Below are 21,877 nucleotides of genomic sequence, written 5' to 3'. Positions count from 1 at the left end.
TCTGATTATCAGGTTTATGTGAGCAGCTGGACACTTAACATTTTTTCATTACTTTTTTTTTTTTAGTGCTGCAACACTAAAATGACAGCAATTATACATCATTTTGCACTATAAGTATGTGGCAAGTATATGATTTACTGCAACAGAAAAGAAAAACAGTTACATACATGTGCAAAAAATCATAAATTCTTTCCAGGAAGCTCCAAAGTAATTCATTTCATGCATCTGTCAAGTAGTCCATCCTCCACAGTCTAAACAACGCAAGTAGGAAAACAGGCAAACCCAAGTCAAATAAGCAGGAATCTCTTCCAACAGTGTCCCCTTATTGTAGAGTGTTTGTCCCCTTTCCTCAGAGATTAAAGTCAATAGTTCATTGGGACAAAAGTTTTAATCACCACAGAATTTCATATATATTCAGTCTTTCCTCTCTAGTTTTTATAGTTGCAGTATAGCTGTTTCTATTAAACCAAAAAAAACCCCGTGTCCTAGCCTTGCTAGCTGTTTTTTGATAGCAAGTGAAGCAAATACATCTGCACTTGTGGCTTATTCCCACACCATCTTCCACCACCATCCCCCCCCCCAAAAAAAAAAAAACAGAGAGAGAAAAGAGGGACAGACACATTAACATAGGCAAGAAGATCTAGAAGACGAAGGAAAACAACTTTTCACTGTGTTCTTAGGTGTTAATTGCCAAAACTACTTGAAAGTGAATTTGTCTGGGAAGTGAAATTGACTGGTCTCTGATGGAAAAAGTAGATCTTTTAAAGCAAACTATACAGAGAAGAAATAAAGCATTTGGAAATTGGGACTTTGGCAGTATTGTTCTTTTACCTTGCATTTTGAAATGAATGGATGAAATTTTCCTTTGGGGGAAAATGTGGAAAAGGGAAAAGGGGATCACTTGAGTTGCAATTAGAATTTTCCTTTTCCTCTTTCCTTTACACCAGCAATGTCTAACCCACTCTCTGTCTCTACCGGAAATCATACATGTCTTAAGTGAACATTAATTTTGTAACCACAATACCTAATCATATTGTAGATGCCACGCCATCGTGCTGCTACAGTTCTCTCCAATTTTTCAACCTCATGTGCTTGGCAAGATAAAATTACATTCTTGCATACAAAAGCAAAGTAATTAGCAAATTCTCTTCATCATTTCAGTTTGTTGGGTATCGGGTGCCTGAAACTTTTCCCTAGTCACGTTAGCAGAGCAGAATTATACCTACACTTTAAGTGATGAATCAGTGAGAGAGGAGGAGCTGAACTTCACGTAGTTCATAGCCAGCCAGAGCCTGTGCAAATGCTTCTCCCAAGTATCAGCTTTATCATCACTATTACAGCAATAGGCTCAATGCCCAAGTAGGTCACCACTGGGATGGATCTTGGCTTTGAGGTGCAGTATAAAGGAGCAGATTGATCTAGCAGGCATCTGTATGACTGGATGAAAAGACTGCATCTATGCTACTAGACCAAGAAGAGCTTTCTGGTTTCCAAGTCTATGTGCATCTCGACTTTCTCCAAATTTTAGGTTGGTGTGCGCAGAAGTGTGCACCAGCCCTTCCTTTCGCCCCTACTCCACAGTGTGGCTTCTGCGCGGAGGCGTGCTGGCTGAACAGGGGTCATAGCACACACCGTTGTCTCCCTCAGGTGCATGAGCACACACTACCAGGGAAAACAACCCTGGAAAAAAATGGACTCTCTCTCTCTCTCCCAAAACAAGGCGCACAAACTCACTCGTTACTTTTGAAAACGCAGGCTCCACTCTTCATACTGACTTTGTTTTACTACACTTCACTTACTGTTTCAGTAGCAGTAGCTGATGTTTATTCTTCCTACTTTTACTTTGTATATGTACTCTGATCTTACAGCCAGGTCACTTTCTCCTCATTTCACAACTTCTCTCTGCAATAGGGCTTATGAGGTATCATAGAGAATTTAAAATTTTCTCCATCAAAATTTTGCACGGTTGCTGTTGTTAATGTTCTGCTGTAATGTTTGTTCTCATTGATGACTTAAAGATTTATACACCCAGAAGTCACTGCCATCAGGCAGTCCCATCATGAATATATATATATAATATGAATCAGGTTACATGGCTCATTTCAGGTTAGGCTAGTTTTATGGGCAGTCTCTGTGGCTTTTTGGAACTCTCCCTCCTGGAGGAGGAATGAAGTCTGACTAGAAAGGTGGGGATTGTTTCAGAGAAAGAAACTGGTTTCAGATGTGCCGTATGTGTATATTTTATGGTGGTTAATGTAAACAATTAAAAGGTTAAATTTCTCATTGTCCCCTTCTATCACATTCTGTATGCTTTGATGCACAAACCCACATGGCACAGGTGTCAGGCAAACAGGGCAAGTCAACATAGCCCACACCTTTTTCTGGTCCTGATTTCCATTTCCTTCTTTTTCCCTCAGCTCTTCTGTTACTAGTTTGTTTAAATTACATTCTCTGCAGGGCAGGACAAGGAATTTCATTCTCTCTCTAAAATATTTAGCACTTTAACTTGACTAAAATAAAATATAGCTATAGTCTGAAGTACAGTATCAAAGAGATTAATGAGCTCAATAACTGCAAGAGAAGCAGCAGTGGTTTTGTGAGGAACTGGATCCTCTGTCTCAGGTCTCCCAAGGGGCTAGAAGGTTAATTAAACCCTGCCTCATTGTTATAACACTAAATCCTAAAATATGATGTCAGTCTTTGGTTCCCTACTGGGACAACCCTTGTTGAAATTCTTTCAAATATTTAAGAAGTAGGAAAAAGGAAGGAAAGCAGTTAAATTGTATCCCTAATTGCCTTATGTTTTGATGGAAAGTCCACTTCAGTAGGAAATCCACATTTGAAAATCTTCCTGCTGAGTTTGAAGATGATATCAGCTGTCCTATTTTGGGGAGGCAGAGAGGGAAAAGAAGACAAACAGAAAGAGAATGGTGTTGAGGAGGGGAAATGATCCCCAGCAGGCAAGGCTGTGGTATGAGGAAAATAAAATTCGTATGCCGGGTTTTGATCAGGATGAAGACAAAACCAGCAGCGTCCACAGTGTAATTGGTTCCCTCGCTCCAGTTTTGTCTGACTGCCTGATAGCCTTTCAGATAATGGAGGCCCAGGAGTATCATGGTAGATGCTAGGATCCCAGGATTTGCTATCAGTAGCAGTCATGAATGTAAAATTCCTTGTTCTCTCTAATCCACATATCTCACTGCTCCCATTTGATGACATCCAAATAAAGATATTTTCATGAAGAAGCATATCTTCATTCTCTACATCTGACCATACTATAACATTTCTTTCTGGTTTGTGTGGTGGTTTGACCCTGGCCAGTAGCCACACAGCCGCTTGCTCACCTTGTCATCCCCAGCGGAATGGGGAGAAAAGAGAAAGAACAAAAGTGAGAAAATACGTGGGTTGAGGTAAGGACAGTTTAACAGGTGAAGGAAAGAGACTGAAAATGAAGCAAAGGAAATCACTCACCGTCTCCCACAAGCAGACCAATGCCCAGCCAGTCTGAACAGCAGCCACCTTGGAAGCCAAAAATCGCCCTTCTTCTTCCTGTACCCCAGTTTTTACTGCTGAGTGTGATGTTATGGCATTATATGGAATGGAAAAGCCCTTTGGCCAGCTGGGGTCAGCTGTCCCAGCGGCATCCCCTCCCAGTCTCTTGCCCACCCCAACCTACTCACTGGAGGAGAACAGTGGGGAAAAGGGAAAGCCCTCACGCTGTGCAAGCTCTGTTCAGCAACGGCCAAAACTTCAGTGTGTTGCCAACACCATTTTAGCCACAAATTCCAAACACAGTGCTATATGAGCCACTATGAAGAAAGTTAACTCCATCCCAGCCAGACCCAGTACAATATCTAAATCATTTAGATCATCATTATGCCAACTTCCAGTTGCTTGGAGGGTCTTGAAGATGTCCTCCTGGAGCTTTTCAGTGTAGGCACAAAAATTAGTACTTACACTGTGCCCAACTCTTCTTGTTTTTACAACAACTGGTCATTTAACACTTTGGGTTAGTCTCCCTGAGACAGTGTAGGATTATGCCAGAGATATTAATGAAACAATACCCTGGCTTTGACATATTATCACCACTACTTAAAACAGAGCCTTTAGGGAGGTGAACAGGCCTGGGTGAAATGGTAGGAGATAGCTTACACATCTGGTATTTTACTGACATTTCAAGTCCTGTCCGAGCCCAAAATGGTTACAGAAACTTCATAGGCAGAATGAATATTTGAATGCTCAACTTTATCATTATCTGGACAGTAGCAATGTTTGGAATGGAAAATTCAGAAGGAATTTCTATAGAAAGATTTCTTCTTCAAGATAGGCATCAACTTCTACCTATGGGAAAAGTTTAAAGGAATTTTTCCAATGAGGTTAAAAGAGAAATCCTTGCTTGTAGGGATTTCTCACCTTTTCCTTTGATAATTTGGGTAATTAATATTTTGAGAGAAATGGATATTGAAGTCCACGGGCTTCCACTGAGATGGCCAGCAGTTGCTCTTCTCATTCATTCTGTATAGTGTTTGGGATTAAAAAATATCTACTTACTAACTCTAACTAAGTTTTATAGAGGTACTGAAGAAAACCTTGTCCCAAAGGAAGAATTGTTCAAGGAGTTAGATATAGGAGTAAATGTATAGTGTTATGTTTTCGTTTCAGTTTGCGGACAGCAGTCAGAACACTGGCACCAAAACGCGTAGTCTGATGCCGCCAGCTTGTGGCCCAGCAGTGAACAGTGCTCTGGCCCAGAGACACGAACCTGTGCCAACAGACAGCACTTTTAGATGTATTTTCTGATAATTCCTGTTAATCAAACTACTGTAAAAATGAGACACAATGTGTTTGCCCCATGAAATAATTAAGTGAAGTCATTCTTCTGCACTTTAAGTACTTTCATTTCTTTGCCTAGACTTTAAGGTGATCCTAACATTGAAACCAGAAGTTATTGATTTATGCATTTATATCAGCTTAACAATGGCTTTTCACCTTACTGTACTACAAGAGAAAAAATATGGTGGATTCACTCTACGATTAATGAATTTGTGTATGAAAGAAAGTAAAAATTAATGCTGGAAGCATACTTAACTTTTTGTCACCTCTGGGTCATAACGAATAAAACACTTCTGCATGCAGTCAGTTGATTATTTTTAACTGAATGAGTTTTCCGTAGGAATTTCTGGTTTTAATTAACTAATTTCACAAATTCACAGCCACCTGCAGAAACACAGAATGAAATTGTTAAGATTTTTACATTTGGGAAAATTATTTTATAATATTGTAAAGTGATCTCTTTTCTCAAAATGAACACTTTAAAAGCCACTTTGTCTTTTTAAATTAGTGTGTCAGCCCCAAATCATTAGCTGTACATAATAATCAGAATTTTGGCTTTTTATTTTGTATAATTGGGAAAGAATCATTGTCTGAAATTCATTCAATAGCAACAAAACCAGCATGGGGAACCCATTTCCATACCAGCTCTATTCAAGAGCATTTTCATTCCATCCACACACATCTGTCTGTGTTTCTGCAGCAGAAAATGCTGTGTTGTGTGAACTGCCCCCCATCACCAGAGTTATGAAAATAAGCGGAATGCAGAGGAAGCAATAGGAACTTTGCTGAAAGGCTGCAGGTGTCCTTGTTCTGAAACCCCTAAATGACCACTAAGGCAAACCAGAGGGACAAGGTTGAAATGTGGGATCAAAGACCTTCAGGAAGGGTCGGGAAAGGCTAACAGCCTGAAGAAGTGGAGAGAAAAGAGAAGTCATTTAAGGAAGGAGTCTACAAAAAACTGGCCAGCAAGCCAAGGCAGAGCAGCTGGAGCAAGGAGGGGGAGATGCTACCTAGCCTGGAAGGGAGGATCGGCAGCATGCTATTTCTCTGCCATAACCTTCATAATTGTTTCAACATCAGTCTTCGTCTTCTGGGACTCAAAGAAACCTCCTTTCCTGGCAATGCCTCTCTTTCTAGCACTCCTCAAGACAGACTTTCCTCCTCTCCCAAACAGCTTGCTCTGAATAGCTCTCAAAAATCCTACTCATCCGGGGAAGATGCTACAAACAGGCAGCGTGTTTGAGTTATCAGTCAGAGGCAGCTTCACCTTGCAGGCATGAGAAGAAAGGCATTTGAACTCACAGATCAAATGCCGAGTATCTTACAAGTACACTTATCCACCTTGGTAAAGAACAACATGTCCAGTTTATGAAATTTTGAGTATGAACTTTTGAGTATGAAAGTATGAACATCGTTATCAGGATGATAAAGTTAGGTGCCTAATGGTGCAAACTGTGCTTTCTCTCCCTTTACCACATGAACAAAATAGAAGAAAGAAGAGGAAAAAGTAGACGTGGCAGGTCTTACTCCAAGCTAGTTCTGAAGACCAGAGGAATTCAACCTGGTCATGTTTGCAGCTGAGCCACCGCTATACTCGTCTCCTTTTCTTCTCCCCTAGCAGGTCATTTATATCCCTTTCCCGAGTCACTCAAACTTACTTAGAAACTAACTAGTAATAGTGCAGTGATCTTAGAGCCTTTTACAGCTCTGCTGAAATCCAAACAACTTTTCAACCAGCACGCTTCCAGCACGGGCAGAAGCAAGGTCAGGTGCCAGCGGACGGAGAAGGCCCTCAAACCCCAGGAGTTCCTGTAGCTCTGGAGTATTTTCAGGATGTCAATCCTGGGTGTGAGCTGCAAAACCGAAACACCTCAGCTGCCAGCGAGGAGGCACTAGGGCTAATTAGCTGGTCTTAAATGTCAAGATCCAGACGGACAGCATCCAGTACTCTCTCCAGCATTTCATGAATGCTACTTCTCTGTATCACCCGCCTCTGAACCTGCTCCCTTAGCAGCCCCCTTTTTCACATTATCCAGCCCTGCCGAGTGTGCAGCCGTAGCAGCTGTTGCAGAATAGTCAGTTCTTACTGCAAGAATGTGGAAAGCAATTATCCTAGCTCAAGAGAGAGAAGGCTTGTATGAGAAGTTTCATTCTCATTTATGCCAAGAGTATGAGTGGGAGAGAGTCCAAGGCAGAGTCCCAGGGCAGTCACACCCCAACGTAGTTTTGAACTTCGTCTTGAGGCTGAAGACCTTAGAAGAAAAGGGCTTATTTCTTGTTTATCTGGAAAGTTACACTATCCTGAGAGAAGGAGTTAGAAGCATAGAAAGACAAAAATTTGAACACTGGCCATACTTGGGGAAAGGGGGAGGTAAGACACCACCGCGGGATGTTTCCATGCACAACTCAAGTGTGGGGGCTTTGGTATCACCCCAGCAAGGGGACTGCATTGCCAGGTACACACAACCTGTCATGTCAGCTTAGAGACACCACGATTTATTTAACCTGTCACAGCCAGAGAGCTCCCTGTTCACAGCTCAGGAGGTAAACCACTGTTACTTAAGTTGCTTTAACAGCTGTACACTGTGGCCCATGCACCCGTACACCCTCAGCCAGGGACTGTACAGACCGGACCAAAGACAACCCTTTCCTCCAGCATGTATTCATGACTCTATTCATTTTCACTTAATACGCTATTAGAAACATAGATGTGTGGTCATTTCTAGAGGTCACTTTAAAAAACATATTGCAGGAAACATGAATAAAATAAACCTTTACAAACTAATTATGTTTTTGCACAAACATATTGTAACAGAGTAGTTCTGGGTTGTTACTTCTCTTCATTTATCCTCCTGCTTAGACCGAGCTTCTGAAGACTACGGGTGAAGTTAGTAAGAGATAGACCATAAAATTTCTAATTTGGTTTTGTAGGCAATAAGGATCTCTTTTTGTCCATCACGCCAGCCTGGGGAAGAGCTCACGTGTCCAAGGTATAATTAAAAATTGATGGGAAGAGGGGAGGAGGGGAGGAGGGAATCTTAAAGAGAGTTAAACCATTATTTAAATACTCTCTGAACTCATCAAGGGAAAACTCATTTCAAAATTAGCACGTCAAAAGCTATTAGTTAATAAATTAAAATGCAGTAGTAATTAGAAATGCGATTCCCTTGCAAGCTTACCTTAGGCAGGTCCTCCCTGGGTGGCAAAACATAAGTACTGCAAGAATAATGAAGTCTGAAGAAAAGGCCCAGAAAGCCATCACAACAAGCCTAGAAGTAAATATTCATTTAAGAATCCTCCACTGTAGAATCCTTATTATTTTTCTTGCTCTGGATCAGTAGAACTGGGTTCTGCAGTGACGTGACAGCTATAACCAAACTCATCATCATGAGTTCGGATGGAGAGAGGACAGCTTTTATGCATGCACTGGAACGTAGTTATGAAGACATCAGATGTTTTCGTTTGTGGGAGCAGAGATGGAGTGTGGTTTTTGGTATCTGAGGCGTTCACAGGAGTGACTCCCATTAACTTAACAAGGAGACTTTTTCCTTGCACCACCATCAAATGGCTAGATGCTCCGTGAGCACCAACCTTCACTTCTGAAACAAAGGCCCGATACCCTAGATGCCATGATAGCAGTACCCCTCAGAGAGGGTTAAAACTGACAGTTGCTACCTCTTAATTTCAGTGCATATATGATTTCACAGAGAATAAGGAAGCCTAAGCAACCAGAGACACAACAGTACTGTAAGTTTTGAGATCACAAAGACATCCAGGCAGCACAGGCTTTTTCTGCCACAGGTTTCTATTTCAGGGTTTGATCCTATTAGACATTGGTGCTCTCAGTAATAAAGCTACTGAGACAGCTGAAAAACAACAAATATCATTGACAGAAGAGGAAGGACAATGAGATCTCTCATCAATTCTTGCTCTGACCACCACTGCCCCCCAAATAATAAGGCAGTAAATATTTCTAACTGATGATGCTACTTACATCCAGTCCTCTAGCAGCACTGCAAACAAGCCTTCGCTACTTTTAAGACCGCTAGTCTTTTTCAGCTGTGCCTGAAGACAGAAAGGCACTCTGAACCTTGCCCTAAGCACCAAACTGAAGCCGAGTAAGACTAAGCTTGACTCCCTGTCAACTGAGTTGTTCGTAAATGAGAATAGGTCTCCTCTTGTGAGTGGAAGAGCACAATTCCATTATTTCATTTTTGTATAAGATGCTATATGAAGTTACAATATTTTGTTTTGGTTTCTATCTTCAGTGGGAGCAAGTACTGTTTTGTCACAGGTTGCACACCAAGTGCTCTTCCTTGGAAAGGCCATTTACCCTTCTGATGGGCCAATTAGCAAATGTCTCCTTGCCTAGGGGACAGCCAGAGAGGAAAATCTGGGTGTACTGACAGTTTGGGTGCCGCTTCTGAATCTGTGCTAAAATCTCAGAGAAGCCCAAGGGAATTAAACACTTGACTCCCATCTGACTGAAAAGGAAGTCATGTGCCTAATCCTATTAGTGCCTGTGAAAATCCCAGACCTAATATTAGCTCCAGTGGTTGCTCTGCTGAAAGATCCCTTTGAGAGTAAGAAAAAAACCCCATATTGCTTCAGTGCAATTTGTTCTCCGCAACCACGTTATCACATTGGAGTTAACGGCAATAATTTTTGTTCCATTATGTGCAGTACTTAATTTAGATAGGCCAACTGCCTTCTTGTATGTTTGCCAGCAAAAGAGCGCATAGTCTCAGGAAATAACAAGTTTGCAGCTTTCCCATCTTGCTGCAGTTCTGGGCCGGGGGTGGTGGGAGGGATGATGTTTGTTTGTTCCCATCTGACAGGGAAATAACCCTGGTCTGAGCAAATCTCCCTCCCCAAAAATACAGGGTTCCACTCCGCAGCACATGGTTGTGCCTGGTCCACACCTCACAGGTGCAGAATATTCAAAAGCCCTTTCGTGGAAGCGTTTCTTAGCAGTTTGAGAAGGTCTTTTCCATCCTTTAGTGAGCAATTAACACTAAATTCATCAGATAAGAAATACAGGATTTTCCAGGCAAACTCTTTTATCACATTCAGTTGGCAAGCCTTGCTCTGAACCTACCTGCTAGCAGACAGAGCAAGCAATGCTTCCCCATCCTTCTGGCAGATTACGCCATTATGACCCCAACAAACGCTCTGTACTGAAAACTTTCAACTTTCTAAAAAAAGAAAAAAGTTAACATAGACCTTTTAAATACCAAGGATTTGGAATAAAGCTTTGTAAACAATGGGGATTATGTGCTGGGTGTAACATGGGAGGAACAAAGCAGCAAAACAGGGAAAAAGACCTAACAAAGGGGGAGAGCTTAGTCCGCCCATTCGGCATCAATTGCATTTTCCTCATGCCTCTTTTTTGTGCAATTCCTTAAAGTAACGCCTTACAGCTGGAAGAAAGCCCACTTGTGCGTAAAACAAGTTGGCCTCCTTGGCTCAGACGTGATACTTGCGGAGGTTGTGTGAAGAGGAGCAACGGCAACGGGAAGGATTTTCCCCCAGGAGGCCTCAGGAGACTGGCTCAGCTCTCAGGCACAGTGGACCCCACGTCTGCAACCTGCAAACCAGCTTCGGTGTCTGCGCAAAGTGCAGAAGATGGCGGTCGTTAGGTCTGGAGTCCTCCATCTACTGTCCTCTCTTGCCTACAAAGAGGTAAGAGTAACCATGCCAGCTGTATGGGGCTGTGTATCTGCATGGTAGAAGTCTACAATTAAAAGATGCAGCTTCCAGTCCTAACCTTGACCGTGTAACTTTGCTACAGCTGAAATAAGATGGGAAAAAAGGAGAGTGTAGCACTTTCCTACCTTTAGCTTTGAGCTGATGGGAAGTATATAAGAAATAGCATTTTCCTGAAAATAGTTGTAGAGTTTGTACTTCATTGCAGCCAAGGTAGGAGAAGATTTCTATGTGTTCTTAAACCCTGCCTAGTTTTTCTTCTACTGATTTTCCTCATAAACAGAGGAACCACTAGCATATAGCTGCTTGTAACTTCATTGGACAAATAAATAAAAGAGATGTCAAAAGACAACAAGGCCACCACAGAATTCAGCTTTTGCAAATGTTGCCCTACGTCAGCAAGATGAAAAACAAAGGCAGTCCACATCACAAGTCACAGTGAAGAAAAGAAAAACAACCTGTCGTCAGAGCCAGCTGTGCTCTGTACCATGTTCTTTGCAGTCAGTCCTCTGGAAGCCTGCTCATTTATATCCCACCACTTACGTGCCAGCACAACTATTTACCATAGATGGCAAAGCGTCATCTGCTTTTGGTAGTCTGCTTTCTAGCAAACGCCTTGGGAAGCCATGTGCTTTGCCGCTCCAGGAGCCAGCAGGAATGCCTGCTTCCAGCCAGGCCACCTCAGGTGGCACAGCTCCAGCCCCAGCAGGCTCACCACATAGCCCACCGCAGTCCTGCCCCTTCGGCACGTACCTTTATCACAGCAGGAACATAGAGATATTAGCATTATAGGGGATTTTTATATTTATCTCATATATTGATATCATACCATATATCGTGTGATATACCAATATCATATACGATACTGTTGTGGCTTGACCAGTAAACCCCTAGAAGGGAAGAAGGCTCAGTGGAGATGCGTTAAGGGTGATGTGCCTGTGAAGCTCAGGGAATAATGCAGAGCGTGACTGACCACAGCTGTTCCAAAGCAAACTGACTTTAGCTCAACACAACAGGACCAGAGAGTGGCCATTGTTTATTTAAAACAGCTATCACCAGTTAAATGGATCAACCAGTGGTGTAAACATCTCCCTGAATTGGGCAGACCAGCAAAGGGGAAATTAAACATTACACCCTCCACGTGGGATATCTAAAAGAACCCAGTCAGAGAGTATTGGACTCTGACATATATATAAAAATATAAAATATTATAGGTTCATGGATGTGAATCCATAAGGTGGAAAAATCCAGAAGAACATTTCATTAACCCATACCACAGTTACTAAGCTTATTTCTACCCAAAAAACCCTGTTACATTTACATAAAGTTTTGTTTCATGGATGCACTCAGTCTGTCAAGCCTCTCAGGAACACACTGCAGGTTTTTAAGTATGTAGACAGTGCGTTCACCTATTCTCCCCCCAAAAAGCCCTCTGCCCAACATGACTGCAGTCAGGAGCGTAGCACATCTGAAACATGCACTCGCTCCCAGTGCAGCAGCTGATTGTGTCTGGTGTTGAGGATACACCATTGCTTTTATGGAATTCCAGGCTGTTTTCCCAAACACATAAATGCAGCATTGGAAGAAAAAGGGTGGAATAAGTGAGATTAAGGAATCTAGAAGAGCTACACCCAGGAGGTGCCACTACCAACCACAGTCGACCCCCTACTGTGTTTGCAATTTAAAGAGAGGGTGTGCAAGAAGCTCCCACAACCTAAAGGTCACCATGGACTGCCTAGTACAGAAACAAACCACTTAACGACACTCCCTGTGCCTTTGTCCAAGTAGCAAATGTTTTCTTCCATTTCCACAGCTATCTTGCACAGTGCTGCCCGTCAACCTACCCTTCTCCATACAGCCCACCGCCGACTACTGCTGCTTCTGCGGTACGTGTAGTTGCGATGTCGGACACGGGCTCGTTCGACAAGAGAAAGCAGCTCAGGAATGAGGACTTGCAGAAGGGCAGGTGGACAGGCAATGAGACAAGACAGGTACCTCCGAGGACGAGAATTTGACGACAGTAATGTCTCTTCTGTAGCGCATGGCAAGACAACACACGTTAAGGAACAGAGCTCTGCCATCAGCTGGGGCTTTGCTTTTCATGGCTTGGCTTTTGCATGCACGTACTAAGGATCATGCCATCCTAATCTAATGAATTCTTTATTATGCTGTACTGATAAAAACTTCAACCCGTATTTTTCACCTTAAAGCTAAAAAAATAGTCCTGGAACGGAGCATTAAAAATTCCAGATCAAAATCATCAGCCGTTAAAAATGAATTATGGATCTGAGGAGACTCAATGGAGGCACAGAGATAAGAAAAGCTGTATTTGTGCAAACTAGAAAAGTAACAGAAAAGAACTTCCTGCTTGCGTACTCTCAGAATCAGAGCCCATCCTCTCCACAAAAACGGTCTGCCCATACAGTGACACACGGTACAACTGATCTGTCATTTTAAGGCAGCTCAGCACAACTTGGAATATTCAAAGGAGTAAAGGATCAGGGAAGGGAAAACCTACAGGAGAAACCAAGAACTCAGTGCTTGCAGTCTAGCAAAAAGACAGCAAAGGAATGGGATATGATCACATACCTGTCATTTGTTACAGGCACAAATATCCTAAAGAAGAGCTGATGTCTTAGGGGACTGAGCAGGTACAGAGGCGGGCCAGGGATATACTAGAGGTAGAAATTGTAGACATCTACTTCTGTTGGGCAGCCTTCTGCCAAAAATGTGGGGCAGGGAGCAAAAATGCCAAGTGATCTTCCAGCGGGTCGTGTTTGCTTTCAGGTGGGAGTGTATGATGTTGGCATAGAGCTGAGGAAGGGGGAAGGTCTTTATCTTCCCGTAAAAAACAGAAACTTAAAAAGATGTCAGATTTGAAAAACTGGTTTAATCTACAGCATCTATCCGTACAGGAGCTTACCCTGCTGGAGTCCCAACTGCTTAAATCATACAGCTTTGGGTTTACTTTGGAGGATTCTTCAGGAAAGGAACATCCCTCCCCATCCCAGTCATTTGGAGGAGCCACGCAAAATTTTATATACTGCTTCTATAAATGCTACGGTAACACCACCATCCCTCAGTTCTCAGTGACTGGCTCAGTGCAGGGAATGGACGTAGGGTTAAGCTTGTTCTTTACTCCCAGCCCCCACAAAACGATCCACCCAGATTATTGCTGCAGACACGTGGCCCTCGCATGCATCAGTTTGCAGGACTGAGACCAAAAAAAGCGTAAATGGAAATAAAACCAACCAAAGCAAAAAGAAAATAGCCCTCAGTACACATTTTGTTACAAAAACCAGAGTGGCAAATAGGAAAAGGATGCAGATCTCCAGTTACATTATCAGCTACTTACTCAATAACATCACAAGAAAACGGATGCTGGACTGTCACCCTTTTTCATTCAAGCACAATTAAAAACCCCTCTATGCCAGCATATTATGTACAAAATCATGTACAGTTAAAACAAACTACTGAAAGCGTGAATGAGATTCTAATATACAGTACTTTCACACAGCCAAAGCTATTTTATTTTACAAGATGAGTCTTTTGCGTTAATCGTTTTCTGAAAGCCCAGTAAAAACAGCATGAACTACTTAAGCATAATTTAAGAGACAACTTACAAAGTAATATTTGCATAGCACTGTAAATCTGCGTATTTGTTTGGGCTCAGTTCTTAGTAGAAACTACAGTAGGTGACAGGGTTGGGTTTTCTTAATAGCTTCTTGTTTTTAACCAGATTCAGACGCATCTCTTCGGAACGTCATAAAATCAAGTGTAGGAAATAACTGTAAAAATGTACAAAAATATATACACATGCACAGTAAATGCGTACCCTGTATACAGTTTTATTACTCGTTAGATTTGGCTAATAATGATCATCTGGTTCTTAAGACTTCCCTCCAAATGACAAGTTTGTAACAAATCAATCAGGTTAAGGATGCCGAGTTTTCTCAGAGAGAAGGTTTTCATTAAAGCTACAGTACTTGCTGGTGATCTTTAGGAGTGAGCGACACGCCAGCTGACAGTGGCTGCCTGGCATTCAGGCAAGGAGCATTCAGTTGTCACAAGGTACGGCTCTGACAAAGCTGAAGCAAAATCACATGAAGAGACACAGCTTGGCTCTCTGCACAGATGCACATGCACATAATAAAGGAGGTCCACAGAACCAGTTCGTACCTTGGGGAAAAAGAAAAATAAATTCATTCTTGATTAGCTTCTGCTGCCCACTCTTCCTCCCTTCGCAAATTGGATTTTAGTGTGACTAGTAAATCGGTGTGTTTTCCTTGAAAATGCACATTGGCCAAAGTAAAAAAAAAAGAAAAAAAAAAAAAAAAGAAATAAAACCTGTGTAAGACTGCAAACTGGTAGTGGTAGCCCCCATACTAAAGAATACTTCCAATTTAGAGATTTTAAAAGTACTATTATATTCCAGTTTCTGCTAAAGCATCTATTTTAAAAATGTATTTCCTCTTAAAAGGATAAAATGCTGCTTCTGCTAACGTAAAGCTTTTTAGAAATAGACAAGCAGCTGCATTCAAGTACTCTCAACAGTGAAAGTGCACAAATTAACTTTCTTCACAGTTTCAAAAACTGAAGAGTGGCTTGTCACTACAGGTATAACATTTTAAGAAATACAGGCAGCTTTCCATAAACCTAGAGAGGCCAAGGACAAGAGAAACACAACATGTTTGGCTTCCAGATGCCAATCCACTGTCTTCCCAATTCCAAAGTGTGAAATATCTCAATGATATTTTCTGGTGGCTACCAAGTGTGGTACAGATTCTGTAACACTGAGTTCCAGAGTTTTCCCTCAAAACCACAGCAGGTAAAAAAAACCACAAAAGGACCTTGATACAGAGATTGCCGAGACAGATAAACCAGTCTTCAAGACAGATAGGGGGAAGCGTGGCAGCATGAGAATTGCCATCTGTAACAAGCCCTTTAGACAGATTCTGACCCCAATCACGTGAACGTGGCACGGGTTAACCTCTAAGTTGTCACAGGGAGGTTTCATATTTGTATTAAGAGTCAGAGTTTTCCTGCCCATGCACACGCTTATCTCTGGTTTGCAAAACTCCCGGCAATCGCTTGATTTTCTCAGGGCAAGAATTTGGCCAGACCTGTCGGTGTTCCTTCTCCTTCCAGTGAGGTACCTTGCAGTGTTCCCTTCAGCGATGCACCTTGCAGCTCTCAGCATGGCTGTCACCTGCTTCAAATCCTGGCTTCACTCAGTGCTGGCAGCTGTGGAGCAGCCCATTATGGATCAAAAGGTCCAGAAATATGGAAGTAAGTAGCTGTGACAAACTGGGCCAAAGTACAAATTCAGCATTACCATTGCGTGGATGGGCTTCTTTCCACAGGCATAAACCAGAATGTGTAGTAATCGTCTGCCGTGAACCAGAAACTTCCCACCAAGTGACATACGCGCACAGGCAGCCAGGAGACGCTGTGAGCTACGCCACTGCATCCGATTTTCAAAGGAAATATAGGAATGGATTGGCCTCCAGCATCTGGATGAAACACACTTGGGTGAGGTCTGTCCAGTCTTGGCCTTAGACTTCTTAACATACTTCTCCAAGATGCCAAAATATGTGAATATTATCTGTCTTCAATCTGAAGCACTCTGCGTAGCGTGAACTCAGCATTATTAAAAGCCTCCAACCCCACATTTCTTTAACCAAAATGAACATGAAGCAAAACCAGATTTTGGGGTAGTCCCAGACAGAAACGGTACCTTCAGCAATTATCAGATGTACAGTGACCCCTACTCGCTTGTTACTCCAACTGTTAGTGAAGACCTTGTCCCAACTCCCTTCTGTTGGTTTCATCAATACCAGAGGGACCTGCTACCAGGTAGTGGTGGCCTATGTGAGCAGGCCTGGGAAGGACTTCTCTTCCCTAATAAAAGTTCTGCTCTGAAGCAGCAAAGTTGCATCATTGCTTAACATAACTTAAACACAACTGTGTCACTTCAGACCTACTGAGCATGTCAACCAGCGCCAAAATGCAGGAAAACAAAACCCCAGCTATGTGAGACAATTTCTATAGGACTGGTTGAACTGGAAAGCTCCAAGTTCCAGCTAAGAGGCTGTAACCGAACCATCTGCAGAAAATACAGGCAAGCAAGTATACAGACATCAGTGATGGAGACAAGTGGTATCACACGGAAGTGAGCAGACACACTCACTTTTTCTGTGAATACTAGGCAATTAGGACAAAGGTAGTAGTCATATTCATTGGTCAGCAATTAAGTGTAGAGCCCTTCAAGATAAGTTAAAGCAGAACAAAGGAATGTTGCCCATGCTCTTTGTGCCGGAGACAGATATTTTGCTCAGTGACGCAAAGTCAATTGCAAGAGCACATTCAGCCCACAATGAGCAAAGAGAACTGTAATCCCTACCGAGCCAAGATCTATGGATACCAGTCATCTGGTCCTTCTTCAGCATCAGCTTTTTGTGCCTTCCTAAGTGAGAGATGCCACAACACCAGCGGTCTCCGAGCTCTCCCACCAGGTTCTTAGACGTAGGCTAATGTGATGCTACCTTGGAACTGCAAATCCCAGTTGGGAGAGAAACATCATTGTCCTTCATGACAATGACAAGTGCTGCCAAGGCCAAGAGCATAGCATCTGTCCATATTAGTCTGAGAACCATTCAGTTTTGGAGTCAATGCTGAACTCCATGGCAGTCAGCTTGCAAGTCCGTACTGGAGAACACGGTATTTAAGCCTAAACAAGCAATAAATGAAAGTTTTGAAAGGTTGAGAGAGAAAACGCTCCTGTAGCTTTAAGTTTATTAAACCTAGCATGTTGAAAAGCAAAAGACGAAAAACATGATATAGGTTTGTTTATTATTGCTCTTAAAGGGCTTGGTAGTCAAATATACAAGCTATGTTCTATTAAACCAGAAGAAAATAAGATATAAAATCTATGTTCACTTTTCCAATCCAAGCCACCTGCTAATCTTCATTAGTGACATTAACTTCAGCTATTTCCAGTCATTTTAATTTATACAAACTCTGTGTACGTGTGCGCGCACCTGTGTGTAAAAACCCCATTTGAGATAAAATTCAAAATGAATAGATTTGTGTTGGTTTTGTACTGTTTTGTGCATTGCTGTATATTTCAGTTTTCCAAATGGTTACTGATATGTCTGTTTAGAAGAGCAAAATTTAAGTAACTGATGTTGTATTTATTATATTTTCAAAAAGAAAGCATGACCAATAAGTTATGATAAGAAAATATGAACTGTTGATTATTCTCCCCTTGATGTACATGCACTAATCCCATGATTCTGAATAGGGAGTTACATGCACTAAGAGGAGAAAAGAATCCTGTAAAGAGAAAGGTTACTAATTCCCTTCTCCTTTAAGCATCTCCCCGCTTCTCAGCATTAAGAAGGGATTTATTTTGTGAAATTCTTGTCATGCCCATTAATATACTGCTCAAAATGTAAGTATAAAACATAGTCAATGGTCAGCCCTGCTTTGCAAGACTCACTCTGCTAAGCCAGTACAATTTATATATACTCAATATCATCTTCAGGAAGCAAGTATACAGCATTTGTTAACACCTTTCTAAGAAGCAAGAATTATATCCATTACTGAATTACTTCATATATATAAAAAAAAAAGAGGAATAAAGAAAAGAAAGAAAAGCCCACTGCTTTTAGTCCTCCACTTAAAAAACAGGGAAAAGTCAGAGAGTTATCTTTATCAGCATTTGGAAGTCTAACCATATTTAAAGACAAAGTACAAAAACATCCAGCAAGGAAAACAGAGTCATGGCTAGGCTCTGTCCTCCTCAGTTCCCAAAGCATATTCCAAATTCCACTAACATTAACAACAGTTTTGCATCCCCTATCTTAGGGAAGATTTATTGAGGGGACAAAGATGACATTCTAATGCTGGGGCTACAGGTACAATGATTCAGTGAGGATGAATCTAACAGGAGACAGACAACACAGGTCATCCTTCAAATCCTCTTGTTGAAAAGACCACAAATAAAATCAAGTGCATGACAGAACAGTGATTAATGACCCCAAGTAAAATATTTTTCTAAGTTACAAAATTGCTCTTCCAGTGTTTGAAAACAGAAAAACCTGTGGGAGAAGAGGTTACATTCCAACAGTTAGAGTAAATACGAAAAGAAAGTAAATTATTACTCTCGTATCTTGGTTACTAAAGCAAAGATGAAAATTAACGACCACTGCTTTGATAAGATCTGCTCTTTACAAAAGTGAGATAAATATTCTAGTGGCAGCTGGGTTAAAAACACAGACCCTGAGGGTCAGCTTCTGCCCTCAGCTGTAGATCTGCAACTCATTTCACCAACTTCTGAGTGTAGCCGAATGCAGATTGTGGCCTTCAGACTTGAACATACAGGTAGTTCTCATCTGTTTGCAAATAATTCTCCAGCTATGCATACAGCAGCAATCTACAAAAATCTCAGAATATGCATTTGTAAAAAAGAAAAAAGAAAGGAGAAAAAAAAAAAAGACAGGTACAGCCATGATTCTGATTTCTACTTTTCAGTGAAAAAACCCAAAAGGTCAACAAGCAAAACTAAAGATATTTAAAATCCCTGAAGAGACCCCATACTCTTTCTAATTCTTAACAGCACAGCTCACCTTGCAATATACTTCACATTAACACCTAAAGCACGACCAAGTAGAAAGTGCAGCACACCCTATCATTACAGCACACAGGGTAAGATCCTGGCCCCATTTGAATCAATGTCAGAACTCTCATTAAAAGTTCAAGAGATGCCAGTATTTGGAATCTGACTGCTACAGACCTCTCCTCTTCAAATTTTTTTGTAAAGGAAGACGTTTTGAAAACTACTGTGCTGATTTCTGCTGCTGCCTCCCAGTTTACCAAGACAGGTTGACTGAACTGGACTTTGGTGATGAGCGATGCGAACAGAAATAAAAGGAGAAAACGTCAGGACAATTGAATAAATTTCCTTTGCACAACTCCAAACCCCACGGTCACCATTAATTCAGAAAACAAAACGACCCCCAACAGATTCAAGATTATCATACACGTATGATGTGAAACAGGACAAACAACATTCAAGACTGAAGTAGTATTTTGAAATTAAGCAGCCTTGAGCAGTTGGCAGGAGATAGGATGAGAATTTTATACTGTTTTAATACTAGTGGACCTGTTCTATGGTATGTGCTGATCAATAACACACTGCTTCCAAACTCCACTATCCATTCTCTTGCATTACAGAAGTTTTAAGACATTGTCTAAAAATAAAAAGTATCAGTGTCACATACAAATAGGATTTCACCTGTAGCCATGAGAACACAGCCTTTCCAAAATGACTCTAACCCAGTGAACATCTGTTGATTAACTTAAGAAGGGTTGTTTTTTCCTGGCTCATTAATAAAAAAAGTTGGAAATCAACAAACATTACGTTGGCTTTAGCAAGAGGAAACATTCAATGGCTCCTGTTGTAAAAGTGAGTGTAGTGCTTTTGACAGAAACCAGTGTATTCAGTCATCTGAAGATGCACGTGGCCATGGCCAATGCCCTCTTTTCTCTCCCCCACCCCCAAGTCCCCCAACAAAGCAAGAAAAATTAGTTTCTTCTTCCACCCCACCCCAGATTTTCTCCCATAGTTTGACTACAGTAATCCTTAAACAGGCAGGAAGTTGATGCGTTCTCTTCCGTTGATGCCTCCAACTTCTTCATTCTTGGCTCAAGTTTTATTCATTAATATTAGTCATCAGTTATTAAGAAAAAGATAGTTTCTAAGTGTTTGTTGTTGTTTTTTAACTGAAGTTAAATCGGATACCATAGTCTGGTTATATGTGCTGAACTGCAGCTGTCAGTTATTCCTTTTTCTTGAATTCTTGGTTGCCATAGCTGGAGCCTTTTTCTATTTCAGTTACTCCTATCAGTCTACGAACTCCAAAGGAAGCTTTAAAATATAACAGAGAAACGGGAGGCATATTAAAACCAGTTCAAGGATTTAGGAAGTTACATGTAAACGCGCAAGTAGAACCAACATGAGTTAACCCAGTCCTGAAGACAGTAGTGACTACAGACCAACAGTGCGCTGTATGCAGCTGCATATGGATCACAGGTCAGATGTCACTAAAAGAGGACAATCCAGATTTAAAAATATAATTAATGCTTCCGTGTTTATTAACAGGACAGGTATTATGAACACTGAGGCATTCCCCCCTGCCCCCAGTTTTTTTCGGGGGGGGTGGGGGGGTGGGGTAGGGGGGGTGAATTTTTTTTGTTTGCGTTTTTTTAGGGTTTTTTTTGGTTGGGCGATTTTTGTATTTTTTTGTTTGGTTAGTGTTTTTTTTTAATTCACAGACAAGGCGTGCAGTAAAAGTATTTTCTCCTTCAGGCACCGTAACAATGGGCTACAAGACTTGCTTGCTATTCATTGCTATAGATATTGCCTAAGATATGAAGGCAAGCTTGCCTGGATTAAAGCTTTTGAAATAAAAATGCTATACAATATAAAGACTACAGAGTGAGCTCCAAGTACTCTTCTGCGAGCCCCATTCATATTAATTAATACACAGAACTTATTGGAGGTAATGGATCCTGGTACATGTTATTCTGGGCTTTGGATATTCTCTGTTTTTATTACCTGCTCCAACAAGTCCCAGGAATGCAAGGATAAGGAGAGGTGATCCACTTGCAAAAACTCCAAAGCCAAATGTGAAGAGAGGAGAGAGGAGAACTGTGGCCCAAAAAAGAAAGTTTAGGAGAGTCCATGGTCTCCTAGGAGGTTTAAACTGCTGGCCAGGAAATACGCCTTCCTGATTATACATCTCTTGCAAAGCATCCTGGGAGAAAGAGAAGATAGAAGAAAACAGGTTCATAATGTTTGCACCAAGCAATCCAAGACTAACAACTCCAGGACAACGTCAAGGATAGTGTCTGCAGTAAATAACAATCAAGAGTACACAGTATCCATTTCCATCTGCTGTCATTTACTTGGGCATTTCTGTTGACCACCGAGGCTACTGTATTAGCCCTTTGAAGGCAGTCTTGGCCACCATCAGAAACTGAAACTGTATCAGCCTCTCCACTACCAAATATCTTCATCTCTTCTCTTAATTGCATAGGAGTTTAGAGCAGGATCAGGCCAGAGGCCAATTCAGACACTACCTGCCTCTTTGCTGGATGCTTTTTCTTCCCATTTTCCCTTCCAGAAAGGTCAGCATGATTTAGCAAAGCACAGCAGAAAAATGCTGTACATGCAGCCAGAAGAGGCAGGCAAAGCACAAGCTAACCCGCAGAGACAGCACTGTGCTAGCTATAACCCCAAGACTTCAATAGAGCAGTTGCATCCTGAGCTGAG

General features: G+C 41.6%; 1 protein-coding gene across 7 annotated transcripts in view; it reads right to left on the bottom strand.

Moving 5' to 3' along the window:
* Positions 1-12,577: 12,577 nt before the first annotated feature.
* AGPAT3 (1-acylglycerol-3-phosphate O-acyltransferase 3) overlaps positions 12,578-21,877 on the bottom strand; it is a 98,054-nt gene continuing 88,754 nt past the window's right edge. For all 7 annotated transcript variants that reach the window (XM_049834743.1, XM_049834745.1, XM_049834746.1 and 4 more), the window contains 2 exons: positions 21,161-21,359; positions 12,578-20,470 (listed from right to left, as the gene is read on the bottom strand). In XM_049834743.1, coding sequence (XP_049690700.1) covers positions 20,382-20,470; positions 21,161-21,359 — 288 coding nt within the window. In that variant the 3' untranslated portion in view covers positions 12,578-20,381. The remainder of the gene's footprint in view (positions 20,471-21,160; positions 21,360-21,877) is intronic.

The sequence above is a fragment of the Accipiter gentilis genome, chromosome 32 (genome assembly GCF_929443795.1).
Source record: "Accipiter gentilis chromosome 32, bAccGen1.1, whole genome shotgun sequence".
NCBI lineage: Eukaryota > Metazoa > Chordata > Aves > Accipitriformes > Accipitridae > Astur > Astur gentilis.
Note: the sequence above shows the minus strand (reverse complement) of the source record. Positions and strands in the feature narration are given on the sequence as shown.